At 38.5% G+C, this 14,501-nt stretch overlaps 1 protein-coding gene across 1 annotated transcript in view; it reads right to left on the bottom strand.

Moving 5' to 3' along the window:
- Positions 1-1,491: 1,491 nt before the first annotated feature.
- Positions 1,492-14,501, bottom strand: part of WT1 (WT1 transcription factor) — a 75,305-nt gene continuing 62,295 nt past the window's right edge. Inside the window, exons 6-8 of the mRNA XM_042446893.1 lie at positions 9,094-9,183; positions 4,685-4,777; positions 1,492-3,908 (exon numbers count right to left, since the gene is read on the bottom strand). Of these exons, the coding sequence (XP_042302827.1) occupies positions 3,787-3,908; positions 4,685-4,777; positions 9,094-9,183 (305 nt within the window). The 3' untranslated portion in view covers positions 1,492-3,786. The remainder of the gene's footprint in view (positions 3,909-4,684; positions 4,778-9,093; positions 9,184-14,501) is intronic.

Raw genomic sequence — 14,501 nt, 5'->3', positions numbered from 1 at the left:
TTGTGTGTGTGTGTGTGTGTGTACACATAAACACACTACTTTTTCCAAATTCTTTTTTTTTTCTTTCTTGTTATGAGTTTTTCCAGAGGCATGTTGTCCTCTGACAGCAAAAGATAAAGCTGACTGATGCAAATGAGTCATAACTCCCTTGAAATAAAGAGTGATTTCAAGTTCAATGTAAGACTTTAAAGAATTAATTGTTTTGTTATCCCAGAAGATGCATTTGTACTCTGTGAAGGAAAAATAAGCCATTCCACTGTATTGCATATATAAATATGCACAAACTCATACTGAGCAGTGGAAAGAGAGGGGGGATGAAATAATATACTTAGACATTTAAGACGTGTGTTTACGTACATTGTAAAATAAAGAGAAGAATCAGCGTATTGTAGCGGTCTGAGCACTGGACCAAGATTCCAGAATACCAGGGTTTCAATCCCCGCTTAGTCATGGAAACCTCAAAGGAAGGCAAAGGCTAGCCCCTTCTGAACAAAGCTTGCCAAGAAAACCCCATATAGTTAAGGTTGCCATAAATGTGACTTGAAGACATGTAATAACATATAATAACACAAGGAGGCTCAGGGTCGACTCAACCTAGCATCCTTCTGAGGTCGCTAAAATGAGTAACCAGCTTGTTGGGGGCAATTAGGTTACACATTGTAAACCACTTAGGGAGTGCTTAAGTGCACTGATAAGCAGGGTAGAGGCGTACTTGCTATTACTATTAGAGCATTAGCCATTGCCCATGAAGATCAGAGTTCAGAACCTTAGTCAGACATGAAGCTCACTGGGTGCACTTGTTTTAGAAAAAGTCTTTCTTTATTTCAAAACTCAACATATACATAGGAGTATTGTGAAGATAAAATGCACGCTCATCCATGTATGTCACCTTAAACCAGGGACGTAGCCAGGATTTTGGGAAGGGGGGGGTCCAGACTAAGTGCCACCATTATTATGGGGCTTGGGTGCAGCGGCACGGCGGCACACACCATTCATTTTATCTAACGGAAGGGGGGTCTGGACCCCAAGGACCCCCTCCCCTTGGCTACATCCCTACTTAAGCCCATTATAGGAAAATACAGGATAAAGGATAAAGAGGAAGAGGATGGACACATTCACAGTTCCATCAGGACTGTGATGTGATTTTATGCTATTAAAGGTAGTGAAATTCTAATATTTTCCCTAATGCAGCTACATTACATTTCTACTGAAAATGTCACTGATGGCCTGTAGATCATTTTCTTAAAGGAGAACTGCTATCAGTGTCCAGGAAGTGGAGTGAAACATTCTCTGCAACATAATATGAAATGTGATACTGTTGTCAGTACATTTCCCCAGTGAGAAGGATAAATTGTGGTCAAGACCTGAACAGGTTAACTAGTGGTCATCCAATCTGGTGGTACCTTTATATACATAAAGAGGTCAACACTATTGGAGAAGAAATTTGAAACCTAATAACAGCCATGAAACAAGACATCTGCTGGACTCTTATTTGTTTCTCTTTAAATGGCCTTTAATTGATAGCTCAGTGAAAAATGCAGGTTACAGCCTTTGTGGTATCAATAGGTTGCAGCAACATCTGAACCATAATGCATCTAATATTTATTCACCTTCTAATTTGAATTAAGAGCAATACATTATTAGATATATATTTATAGATATATGTACACCACTCCAAGCAATTAATAGTAAATAATAAACCCTGAAATAATATATTTCCTCACATTGGGCATTTCTTTTTGCACATATAATTGTAAATGCAAACACGTTCAAGTCACTGTTTAGCTTAAGAGCAATATGTTAGTGAAAATTTTGGACCAGCCTCTTCTTAAGTTCAACTTTAATTTTATTTTATACAACTTGCCAGCCATATAACCAGCATGGCTGCACGTTAAACAAAGTCTAAACATCTACAATGATATTGACTTTATTTTGTGCAAGAACTTGTATCTTAAAGTGGAATAAATTTAAACCAGTTTCAGAAAACAAACTAAACAATGTACAGTTTCTCTACATGAAAGCTGTTGGTAAGAACAAGTCAGCTTCAATGTCAGATTTTCATTCACTGGGTAGAAAGATATTGTCTCCTCTTAACTTAGTTATCTTTAGAAACAAAACATCTTGAAGATTGCAGTCAATTTGAACTTCTCTCCCATAGATACCTATAGAAAGAGACAGTTCAAGGCAAGACATTATAATCCTATTCATGTTGGTTCAATTGCACAATGGAACTTACTTCCAGGAAAGTGTGTAAAGGACTGTTAGCATCCTTTTAAGATTGCAAATACACCAGCATTTCCTTCTGTTACCTGTCATAGGCCAAGAAAATGAAAGAGAAACATAGTGCTGAATAGCTTATTATGTGCCTGTCATGTGGCGAGTGGACACCCAGATATGGTGATAAAAACTCAAGGTACTCAGTGGTGGTCTTGGTGCCAGGAACTGTGGTTGATTAAAAGAATAGGAAGTATCTCTCAATTATTTTCCTTAAAGAGTGGACAGCAGAGGAAGTGGAAAGAAGAAACAGAAAGCTCTCCTTTTTCAGTGGTTCCGCCAACCAGACACCCCCCCCCTTGCTAATTAGATGCCTAATAAAACTCATGGGGTCCTCAGTTTGGGGGTGAAAATACTACCAACTATACTGTGATCAGTCGTGTCATCATGAAGGCTGAAGCCCTTTCAGATCATTCACACTGAATATCCATGGATAAGAAACAGGGTCGCTATAGCAGGTTCTTGACCAATTCTGATTCAAGGTCTTTAGAAAGTTTACCAGTGTACAACTGTTTGTGCTAGGTCACTCTTCACATGATGAGGAATCTGGAAAGGGCAATATTTCTGACTGTGCAAGGAAAGTCTTACTGTTAAATACTGATATACACATGGTGGTATGATATGATCATAAACTCCATTTAATTGCTGATACTTAATAGAGCATGGTTAGGGCGTGGGACAGATGTAGGAGGGCGTAGGAGCATGCTTAATCCCACAGAGATACCCACCAAAATATTCAATTAATTTCTGAAACTAGCATCAAATGTACTGGTGTTCTTCCTGTCTTCGACGCAGACAACAGTGGGAACAGTGCATCCTTAGGGACAGTTCTGGGTCGACAAGAGACCTCTGATGCACCTCTCTCTTTTTCTTTCTCTCTCACACACAGATACATACACACACACAAACTACATATGCTTATGAGAAACCCAAGCACCCACAGTTTTAAGAATTGCGGACAAAATATTTGTCATTCTTGACACAGAGGATTTACAGAAGAATAGAAAACTGTTCCCTTTGACTGTTAGAAAGATTACCAAAATTGATTCAGCATTTGTTCAAGACTACAGTAGTCTTTAGAAGCTTCTGTGTTTTCAGCAGTATGCATGAACGGACTTTCACACATATTGGTAATTATATATGAACATGACTGAGCATTGTCACTAGCTTGCATTTGCAAATTTCAAGTAAAAAATAAAAATACAAAAACTTCTGACCAGAAGAACAAATATACATAGCTAGAGTCTATAGTAATATTTAAAGTATAACATAGTCAACCTGGAATTATATAATAATGTTACAAAAAGAAACCATTTGAGGTTTTTGAACAGGAAGGTTTGAAAGTCCAAGCGGAAGCCTGAACTGAACCAAATCCTAGAGTTTAGTTAACTTCTCTTAACTGCATTTTGAAGGCATCCAAAAAATTCCTTAAGGAGGTGAGAGATGATGGTTGAAATGTTTGCAATAGTCCGTGGGGTCCCATCTGATTTGTACAGGCAATATGAGAGAGATCTAAAGAGTAAGCTGAAGTTTAGTCATGTTTCTGTTGTGCATATTATGATGACGGACCAATTCATCAGACCGAGCAAACTTTTTTTGACAACTGGGCCACCGGCAACTGAAAGGCTTCTCACCTGTTAACAAGACACACAATTATCAAGCTAGCATAGGTTGAAACTTTACATCATGCCCCCCTCCCATTAGAACACTAGTCAAAGCCTTTCCCAAGCCATGAATAGGTGGTGCTTCATTGAGATCATGGGAATCCAGCCAGTGATTCAAATGCAAGTATTACTGCACTCTTCACTTCCATTACTTTTTTCTTAGAACATTTGCTTGGACCATGCTTTTACTCTAAAGAGTTCAAACCCACTATAGCAGTTCTCCTATCCAGACAGCATTCAGAAGCATATATAATTAGATCCAGCAGATCACTCTCTAGATGACAATATGGTTCTCCTTCTACTCATATAGTACATTGGATTAAGTATTACAGAACAGGAGCAAACTAGGGCTGCCCATATGTATATAGGGAAAGTGCTTGATTTTAATTGTCAAGATAAGCAATAGTACATTGTTTTGGTCTTCCACTAGATGGCGATAAGTTTCTGTATTCCCCTTAATCTAAGTGACCACCCTGTGGCCCTCCAGATTCGGATTGAAAATCCCATCAACGCTGGTCAACAAAGCTAGTTGTGAGAGAAGATAGAAACCACAGTCCAACAATATACTGTATGCAAGTCCACATGTTGCCCAACCCTGCTTTAAGCAATATTTTCAGGTGTCACTGCTAGCAGAAAATAATGCCATTCAGCAATTTACCAGAAATGCTCTAAGAATATTAATCACAGCAAAATTAAGTTTAGGTAAAGTAAATTAAAAAATATAAATGGGAAAAAAGTATACGCACTTGTTTTACCTGTATGAGTCCTGGTGTGAGTCTTCAGGTGATCAGATCTGGAGAACTTTCTCTGACATGTTTTACATTGGAAGGGTTTCACACCTAAACAGATAAAAGAAGTCTATTCCCATATTCTAATACCTTTTCAGAAGAGCAGAGGACATTGTTATTTCTGAGTTTCCAGACTGCAGATTTTTGTTGTTATTTAATATACCTAATAATACTAACTACGTACCTATATGATGAAATGGACATTAATGAAACTTCTGGACTACATTCTATTTACAACCCTCTTTTCCTCCCTAACTTCTGTTAGTGCTTTCATAGTACATTTGGTCTTGGCAAAATAAGTAACTATTCAAATAATCTGAAATATTGAAATAATGGCAAAATCTTTATATTAAAAAATATGTTGTGCAGACCCCAGCACAATACAATCCCAAAATTAACACATGATTAGGAGTATTTTCCAACTAAAGATACATTCTTCTGCTTTTTAAAAAAAAATATATGCTCTTCCTAGTTCCGTTTCCATAAAGCATTTAAATTAATTGGAATATTTTATGAAAACATAAAGAGGAACTTTCCCACACCAGGACACTGATAAAAGGTGAGGCTCTATAACATCTAGTACATGTATTCTCACCATACACAATCTGTATATATTCTTTTTCCTCTCAGCAAACCATAGTGATTACCATGCAAATAGGGGTGGATATGATGGTTGTTATTAAGAGAAGGAAAATGCACAGACAGCAGGTCCCCCAATCTTGCTATATGAATGTCAGTCTTACGTTGCAGAGTAATGACAGGAAACAAAAGGAAAATATTACCCACAACGCTATTTGTGTGGTGGTGTAGTGGTTACAGGATTGGGACTTGGGTCTAAGTGCCTTATCACATGAGAAAAGAAAGCAGAAACAGAGAGGGAGAGTAGCAGCTTTTTCTGTACCTTACTGCATGAAATCATAGTGCTTCAGTTCTCTTTCTGCAGGAGAATATTGTAAAAGCATGTCTTTTATTGAACAGATTTTTCCAGCTAGATAAAAGACGTACTTTTACAATTGTCTGCCAACATCTACAACATCGACAGCTATGACATCTTGTGGTAAAACACGGAGAAAGCCACTACTTTCTGGCTCCTTTTCCAGTTTGTTTTCTCACGAGATATAGCATTAAGTTCTATTCCTCACAGTACCACAAAATTCATTTGGTAACCTTCAACTCATCCGTCTATTTCAGCCAGTTGTTGTTAACTGCTTTCAGGTCAATTTTGACTTATGGTGACTCTATGAATGCGACAGCTCCAAGACACCCTATCTGCAGATTCATGGACATGGCTTCCTTGATTGATTCTATCCATCTAGAATGTGGTCTTCCTTTTTTCCTGCTCCCCTCTTCCTTACCTAACATTAATTTATCTAGCGAGTCATGCCTTCTTATGATATGAACAAAGTACGACAGCCTCAATTTAGTCATTTTGGCTTCTTGATTTGCTCTAGGATCCATTGATTTGTCTTTTTAGCAGTTCAGCACCACTTCTCAAATGAGTTAATTTTCTTTCTATCATCTTTTCTCACTGTCCAGCTCTCAGATCCATACATAGTGAGGGGAATACAGTGGCATGGACAATTCTAACTTTAGTATTGTGAAATATCTTTGCACTTCCAGATCTTGCCTAGTTCTTTCATAGTGCCCTTCAATTTCTAGTCTTCTGATTTTTTGATTCCAATCTACATTCTTATCAATGACTGATCCAAGTTATGGGAAATCTTTGACTATTTCAGTTTCTTCATCACTTACATTAAGCTTATGTAAATTATCCGTGGTCATCATTTTTGTTTTTTGTTGAGCATTAAACCTGCTTTAGCACTTTCCTTCTTGACATTCCTCGCTACTTATTCTAGGTTGTTGCTATTTTTGCTAGTAGTACAGTGTCATCTGCACATCTCAAATTGCTGATGTTCCTTCCTCCCATTTTTACACCTCTTTCCTCTAAGTCTAATCCTGCTTTGCCTATCATACTTTTGGCAAACAAGCTGAACAGGTATGGTGATAGGATGCAGCTTTGCCTGACTGCCTTTCTAGCAGGAAAGCATTACAGTATGTTTCATTCTTCTACCAGGAGTCTGCCCTAATTAATATGCTCATAGTGAGAAAATAAAGTGGGGTGAAAACAAAACATATTTAAAGATATTTCTACTGAGCATCCATCTTCTCATTCAGAGTGGAAGCTTCTCTGCTGCATACAATCCTGACATTCAAAGTGAGGAGAAAGTGATTTTTAAAAGGAAAAAATATAGATTCAAAGGCTTTCACGGCTGGCACCCATAGTTTTTGGTTAGTTTTTTGGGCTATGAGGCCATATTCCAGAACTTGGCCTTATAGCCTGAGAAAACCACAAGAAACTATAGTAAATATAGGCCAGGTACACACCGCCAGAACGCGATGTCCTGGTGGCAATAGTAGGGCTCGGGACTGGACACCAGCCTCACGGTCCCAAGCCCTACTACGTGTGGACAGTGCCATTACAGCACCTCAATCATCCGGGGAGAGGCGAGCTATAAATAAATCATATTATTATTATTGTTGTTGTTGTTGTTGTTGTTGTTATTCAGACATGGGCAAACAAATTTATCTAAGGCCCCATTCCTACTATAAAAAGAAACTGATTGTTGAGCGAATTAAATGACCCTAGTTCCCACTTGAAACTGGTTCCTGTCGCGATGTGATCGAATCTGTCATGATGAAGTGAGGCAAAGGCAAAAGAACCATTTTTTCCAGACACCAGCTAAAAAGAGGCTCTTTTGAAAAAATGTGATTCCAAAGCTTGTCCAGCAAGTGGGAACGACAGATTGGAATCGCAGCATTCTGGAGGGGAGGCTCTGATGGCAGAGGGGTGTTTATCATCCCTCCCCATTTTTGGGAGATGTCATCCTCCCCTCCTAGTGCTGTCTTGTCATTATTGGTGTGATGTTTGGTTCTTTTAAATAAATAAATAAATAAAACTAAGCACTTAGAATGGTTTAACAACTACTTGCAAAGGTGCTAAACCACTCTTTCCCGTCACCACTCCCTTCTCCTTCTGTGTCATGTCTTTTTAGATTGTAAGCCTGAGGGCAGGGAACCGTCTAACTAAAAGGATTGCATGTACAGCGCTGTGTAAATTTACAGCGCTTCATAAATAAAGGTTAATAATAATAATAATAATGTCACTTAAGCACTTAATTGTATTTACAAAAAGAAAAGAAAAGAAAGAAAAGAAAACATGCCCTGACCTCCTTTTCACAGGCCTCCCTGGGTCCCAGTGTCCTCCATTTCCGTCATCATCATCCTCCTCTTCTCCCTTCCCTGTCCCCCAAGCTCCCTTCCCAGCCTTGCTTCCGTCTCCTCCTCCTCTTCTCCGCTCCCCTGCAATCTTGCCTTGCTCCATTGCCATCCTCCTTGTCACACTCTCTCAGCCTCAGAACACACTCTCTCAGCCTCCAACTGCCCCCCCCCATTGCCAAGCCGGGCTTACATCAGATGATTGACAGGGGAGTTTAAAGCTGTGCTGCCAGTGGGAACCACAATTGCCTTAAAAAAAAAACCAATCACACAGGATAAGGGAAAAAACCCTTTCATAATGAGAACTAGGGGTCTTTTGAAATCGCTTTCCAAACCAGGGCAGGAGCGAATCATGAAGCGATTCATCCTGCCAGTAAGAATGACCCCTAAGTGATTGACTAATTCCAGAATAAAGATATCAGAATTCCAAGACAACATGTTTATTTTAATTACATGTTCTAAATTATGCACATAAACTACATGCACACTGTATGTCATGGCCTCCTTTAAAAGTGCTTCTATTTAGTGAGGTCTGGTTATTGAACAGTTTGATTTTTCTTTTTACACACTCCTAATTCTGTAGCTCAACTCAGTTGGCTAGCTCATTTCTAAGCTATTAGCAGCACAATCAGCAGTGAATCTTTTTCTTTCCAGGGTGATTATTTATGGAGGACAGAGGGCAAGCCCTCGACCAAGTGCTTCAAGTGACAGGATGACTTGTCAGGATCACCTAAGTCAATAGACAACATTCTTGTTCCAGGCTTTGGCTATTGTTACAAACAGTTACATTGACCAGAGTCTAACTACACATGTCAAGTACACAAATCTCTCTGCTTCCCCACAACCATGGGATGGTTGACCTGTAATGCTCTAAGTTTTCTGAGGCATAATAACAATGAAAATAGAAGTGCAATGCTGCTTTTTTTGCAGTTTACTTTTGTGTGAGCCATAATCCTGTATTTTAAAATAATAATAATAATAATAATAATAATAATAATAATAATAATAATAGTAAAATTCTATCTGACTCATTCCAGATCAGAGAAATTAAAAACTACTAAATATTTTCATAGCCAAGATATTCAACAAACCTGTATGTCGCCTTTGGTGTCGTTTCAATTGATCTGAACGAGAGAATCTTCGTTCACAGTCTTTAAAGTCACACTGGTATGGTTTTTCACCTTAGACAGAAACAAGTATACAGTATTTGAAAAGCAGGGAGTGAATAAAGTTGCAAATCATTAAATAAAAATCCAAACTACAACTGTTGTCCCTTATACAGCAATTCTCAGTGTGTGTGTGTGTGTGTGTGTGTGTGTGTGTTTTAAACAAAGAAATAAATTTAGGGGAAATTGCCATAACTGTTCTTCAGTTGCAAAGACATAAAATGCAAAGCCATTTCATACCAGATTTTTTCCCCAATTAAATCTCAACAGATTTGCAGTGTGGCAAAAGTGTTTATTTTGACACTACTGGTACACAGATAGGGCAGCTGATCTCAATAGCAGTTTCCTAATCTATATATTTATGTCTAAATAAGACCAATTCTGCAATTCATATTTAATGTTATTTCTTGTTGTTGTGCCATCAAGTAATTTCTGACTTATGGCAACTCTAAAGCAATCCTATCACAAGGTTTTCTTAGCAAGTTTCTTTGAAGAAGTTTTGCCATTGCCATCCTCTGAGGCTGAGAGGCTGAGGCCCAAGGCCACCCAGTGGGCTTACATAACCAAGCTGGGTTTTGAACCCTGGTATTCAGAGGCATAGTCCAAAGCTCAAACTACTACATGTTTCTTTTTTACATGGGTATTATCTCCATGGTGAAAGAAGTATACTTGTGGAAACTGTACTTCATGATGAATATTTGTTTTCAATGTATAGTATTATCTTCAAATGTAGTAGCATTATAGTAATAGCATAGATTTTTTTAATGTTTTGAGCTATAAAATGACAACTGTATAGGGTTTTTTAAAAGTAATGGTTTAGTTAGTTGTACACATTTTACAAAAATTTTGTAGTATCTTGGAGAAAATTCAGTATCATTTAAATGTTTGGAGTGTTTGTCTCCCTCCTGTGGGTTTAATGAAAGCAGTTACCACATCTGTGAAATAAGTGTTTTGCAATATGAAGTCCAATAGACCATTGCTGACATGATATTGTAGGTCAACTCATACTCTTCTTTCGAGGTGTAGACTCTATATGCAATGACATTACGACCTCCAATTTCAAACCAAGAATAGAGGCAGGAAGGTAGGTGTTAAATGCCTCTGCGAGATGGTGGTATTCTGACACATTCTAGACATCTGGGACAGGAATGTGCTAGTTTCTAAAAGCAAGTCAACCTAACCTGTTCATATACCTTTTTTTTCCTAAATCTAAATGCTCCCTACTATTATTCACTGTAAGAAAAAAAAAACATTAGCATTGCTCCAGGAAGAAAGTCCTGACTCACAGATAAGCAGAACATGTCATTCCTATTTGTCTTTTCTTCTATGATCATCTTCTGTGACTTTTTTTTATTTCAGTCTTTTACCTTAGATGGCAGTTGATGGCTTGTCAATGGGGTGGTGAACCCACTCCAAGTTTTAGTTCAGACTTGAAAGGAGTTATCCAAAGTGCAGCATCCTATATCCTAACCAGTTACAGCAGTTTAGATGCTTTCGTTAAAGTTCAGACTACAATCTAGAACAAATTCACCACTCCGCTCACAGGGAGGCCACCAACCACCAATGGTTACTTTGAGAAAGAATGTACAGGAACAAAGCTTCCTCTATGCATGATACTCCTTCTCTTCATAGAAAAGCTATACCCATCTGCCGTTACTTTTGAATTCCCCACTGCTCTACATTTGAAGGTTGTCTACTGTCTACTGGGGCCATGCAATGAGGTTTCATTCTCAGATATTATATGGGTTCTATTCATATACGGGTCCTAATAAGGCATTCTCTGAGGTACTGGTAAACACCTGGAATCACCATAATCTACTGTAGGTTTGGGAGCCTAGGGAAATGACTCTAAATGCCCCATTCTGCCACTATAATTTCTTTCCATTTTCGTTAGTTACCAAACTTGGGGCACAATTGTTATACACATGTATTGTCTGGTTATAGCCATGAGTCAACTCTAATATTTTGGTACTATGCTTACCAAAATAAGGGTGGAAATGCAAGAAGCATTGTTTTAAATAGGCCAATATACAATATAAATGTATGTCAGTGCAGAGCTTGTACCTTTTGAAGTAAAAAGGTAAAGGTAGTCCCTTGACTTGAATGTCTAGTAATAACCGAATATAGGGGGTGGTGCTCATCTCTGTTTCTAAGCCGAAGAGCCAGCATTGTCTGAGGACTGCTCTGGTGGTCATGTGGCCAGCATGACTCCATTGAACGCTGTTATCTTAAGTGGTACCTATTTATCTACTCATATTTGCATGCTTTTGAACTGCTAGGTTGGCAGAAGCTGAGACTACTGATAGGAGTTCACCTCCATCATGCAGCACTCAGGCCTCAAACTGCCAACCTTCTGATCTTCCAATCATCAGAACAGGAATCTTAACCACTAAGCCACCACATCACATACACCTTTTGAAGTACATCTCCTAAAATTCTCCAAGCATGCAGAATAGCATGTCACACTGGATAATCGATAAGTCAGCAGTAGAGATATTACATGATTGAGGAGTTCTAAGAGCAGTAATCCAAAAAAAGTATTTATTCTAAGCTCTGCTCAGTAGAATGTTTATTTTCTAAGAGCCAGGAACAAAGCAATGTTTATGAACCTGCCTTATATTCACATGGTCTGTTGGCCCATCTAGCCTAGTGGTTTTTTCCCTGGCTAGTAATAATTCTTTTGAATCTCAGAGAAGGATCTTTTGGAACCCTGCAAAGTAGATAGAGATACCAGAAACTGGGCTTGGAACCTTGTGCATGGAGCGCATGTACTAACTCTACCACGGAGCTAAGGACCCTCTAGTGTGATGTTCCACCAATCCTGATGAACACGTGGATGCAGCTACCCCTGCATGTTTGCTGTTATTCTATAAGATTTTTTTTGTGTGAACTAGATTGAATAACTTGCTAACATGGCATAAACCATATACTTTGAGACGCAAGCACCAACTCATGCCCCAAATACTAAGTTTTTTGGATATATGTTCTGAACAATGGGATCAAAATCTAAAAGTCACTGTTTGATAGCCATATGAAAATTTTTATAACTTCCTGTACAGCCTCCTAAAGTAGTTTACTGGTTATTAAACCCCCAAAAGGGTAGTTTCTATGTCTATTCAATTTAATTTATTTTTATGCAGAAAGCTATATTTGTCACATGTGTTTAAAAAAGATTCCTTTCAAATCTGACCACAAGCTCTCCCACAGGAATGATTGTGCCTTCAAAGTCATTCTGAAAAAGCCTTAAACTTTGGCAGATTTAATGAAAGAAAGGGGCTGTTGGTAGAACAGAATGGCCTGGCCAAGTGATAGGCTGCAAAGTGCAATGTATTTCCAGTGCTAAACCATGTTAATTTCCACAGAACAGCGAGATAGGTCTTGCATTGCTTTCTCATTGCAAACAAAAGCTCTTTGTTATTGCTAGTTTTGCTGGAACTTTGATATCTTTTTGAAGCCAAAGAATAGCTGAGATCTGCCAGAATAGCTCAAACTGCTATTATTTTATTATTATTTTTTTCTCAATATAGGATGCAAAATGTTGCCTGTCATTCACCCTTTTCAAACTGTTAGTACCTTATCACAAGATAAGTGTTTGGAACCAAGTGAAATCATAGTTTCTTCAATAGTCCTCACAGAATATTCTTTATTCTTTAAGATTAGGCAAGCTCAGGGGATCAAGGGGTAATTTTGCACCTCCAGGACCCACAATGGGCTGCTTATTGTTGCTGCTGTTTGTTTTCAATTAGTTTTTGTTTTATAGTAACCATTAGGCAAACCTATCATGGAGTTTTCTTGGCAGGATTTATTCAAAGGAGGTTTGCTATTGCCTTCCTCTGAGGCTGAGACTATATGACTTGCCCAAGGTCACCCAGTGGGTTTGTATGTCTGAGAGGGGATTTGAACCCTCGTCTCCCAAAGTCCTAGTTTACCACTCAAACTACTACATCATGCTGGCTCCCTGCAATGAACTGCACCAACCTATAAATGAAAAACAGGAAAGGGGAAATCAGTTTGGAAGTGGCCAGAAGTCTACTTACAGTACTAGAAGACACCATTGGGGTGGGGTGGGGGGATAAGGCACAGAAAAAAGTCTATGCCTTCTTTTACTGCAAAAACATTAGTCCCGGAGGGCTAGAGATTAACATATGTGGATAAAAAATATCAACAGGATGGAGCAGGGACCTAAGACAGGCCTGGGGCCACTAAAGAGCTTTGAAGGGCCACATATAACCTACTGAATGGCAGAGTTCCAGACAGGAGTCCTACCCAGAGAAGCCTTTTGGTATGTGAAGCATGTGTGTATGATGAGCCCTCCCCAATAACCAATTATGTATTTTTAATGGGAATCAGAAACCACAAATGCTGTGTTGAGCTCCACAAATTAATAATAAATTGAAAACCACATGCTTTTGAAGAAGACTAATTCCATCCATCTATTGAAGCCTTCTTGCAGTATAATTTCCAAATGATAGGAATCCTGCCAATGGGCTCTTTCCATCCAATTCAAAAAGGGCAATGAGATATCAAATCATTATTACTGAAAATGCAATAAATGAGCACTTGTGGAAAAACCCTCATTGAAGAAAGTATAGGGAATACCCTGGAAGCCAGTTTTGCAGTCTCTACAGCAGGAAGAACAGATATATTTGATTAAGGGTTGTTGTTTTTTAACCTCTCACAATTATGATTCAGAAAATCCCATTTATTAAGATACCTTTTAAAAATACACCAGCTAACTATAAATTTAAACTGGCCTCAAGATTACCTTCAGTCCAAACTGTGTCTCCCACTCATTTTCTTTTCCGACCAAAATGATTTCGTATGAACCTGCTGTGGTTGAAGGCCAATAACTGCCTGGCTAAAAGGAGTTTAAGGGATACCCTCTTCCTGATAATCTGTGATCTCCACCACCACAACCTTTTCCTTTAATAAGTATCAAAACCTCTGAGAGGTCAAGTTCACTACTAATCTCTCCATTGCCCAGAATCAAATCCAAAGCAACATTAAATCCTCAGTCCCAGGTAAGACCAGGAATCCATTACAAAGCAACATATACACAACCTTCAGAAGCATTGTTTTAGAAAATATTGTTTTCCATGTCAGGGTGAGGAAAGAACCAGGACTAAGTGAAGAGCTGGTGTTCTTCATATCATTAAAGGATCTATAACCTAGAAATATTTTAAGACTTGGGCAAGCTCAGCAATTTTCATGAAAGCAAAGCCAGAGTGGAAAAGTTAATTTTAACTGTATACAGTGGTGCCTCGGGTTACGAAATTAATTCGTAACGCGGCCGCTTTCGTAACCCGAAAAGCCTTCGTAAGCCGAATTGCCAT

The sequence above is a fragment of the Sceloporus undulatus genome, chromosome 1 (assembly GCF_019175285.1).
Source record: "Sceloporus undulatus isolate JIND9_A2432 ecotype Alabama chromosome 1, SceUnd_v1.1, whole genome shotgun sequence".
NCBI classification, from domain to species: Eukaryota; Metazoa; Chordata; class Lepidosauria; order Squamata; family Phrynosomatidae; genus Sceloporus; species Sceloporus undulatus.
Note: the sequence above shows the minus strand (reverse complement) of the source record. Positions and strands in the feature narration are given on the sequence as shown.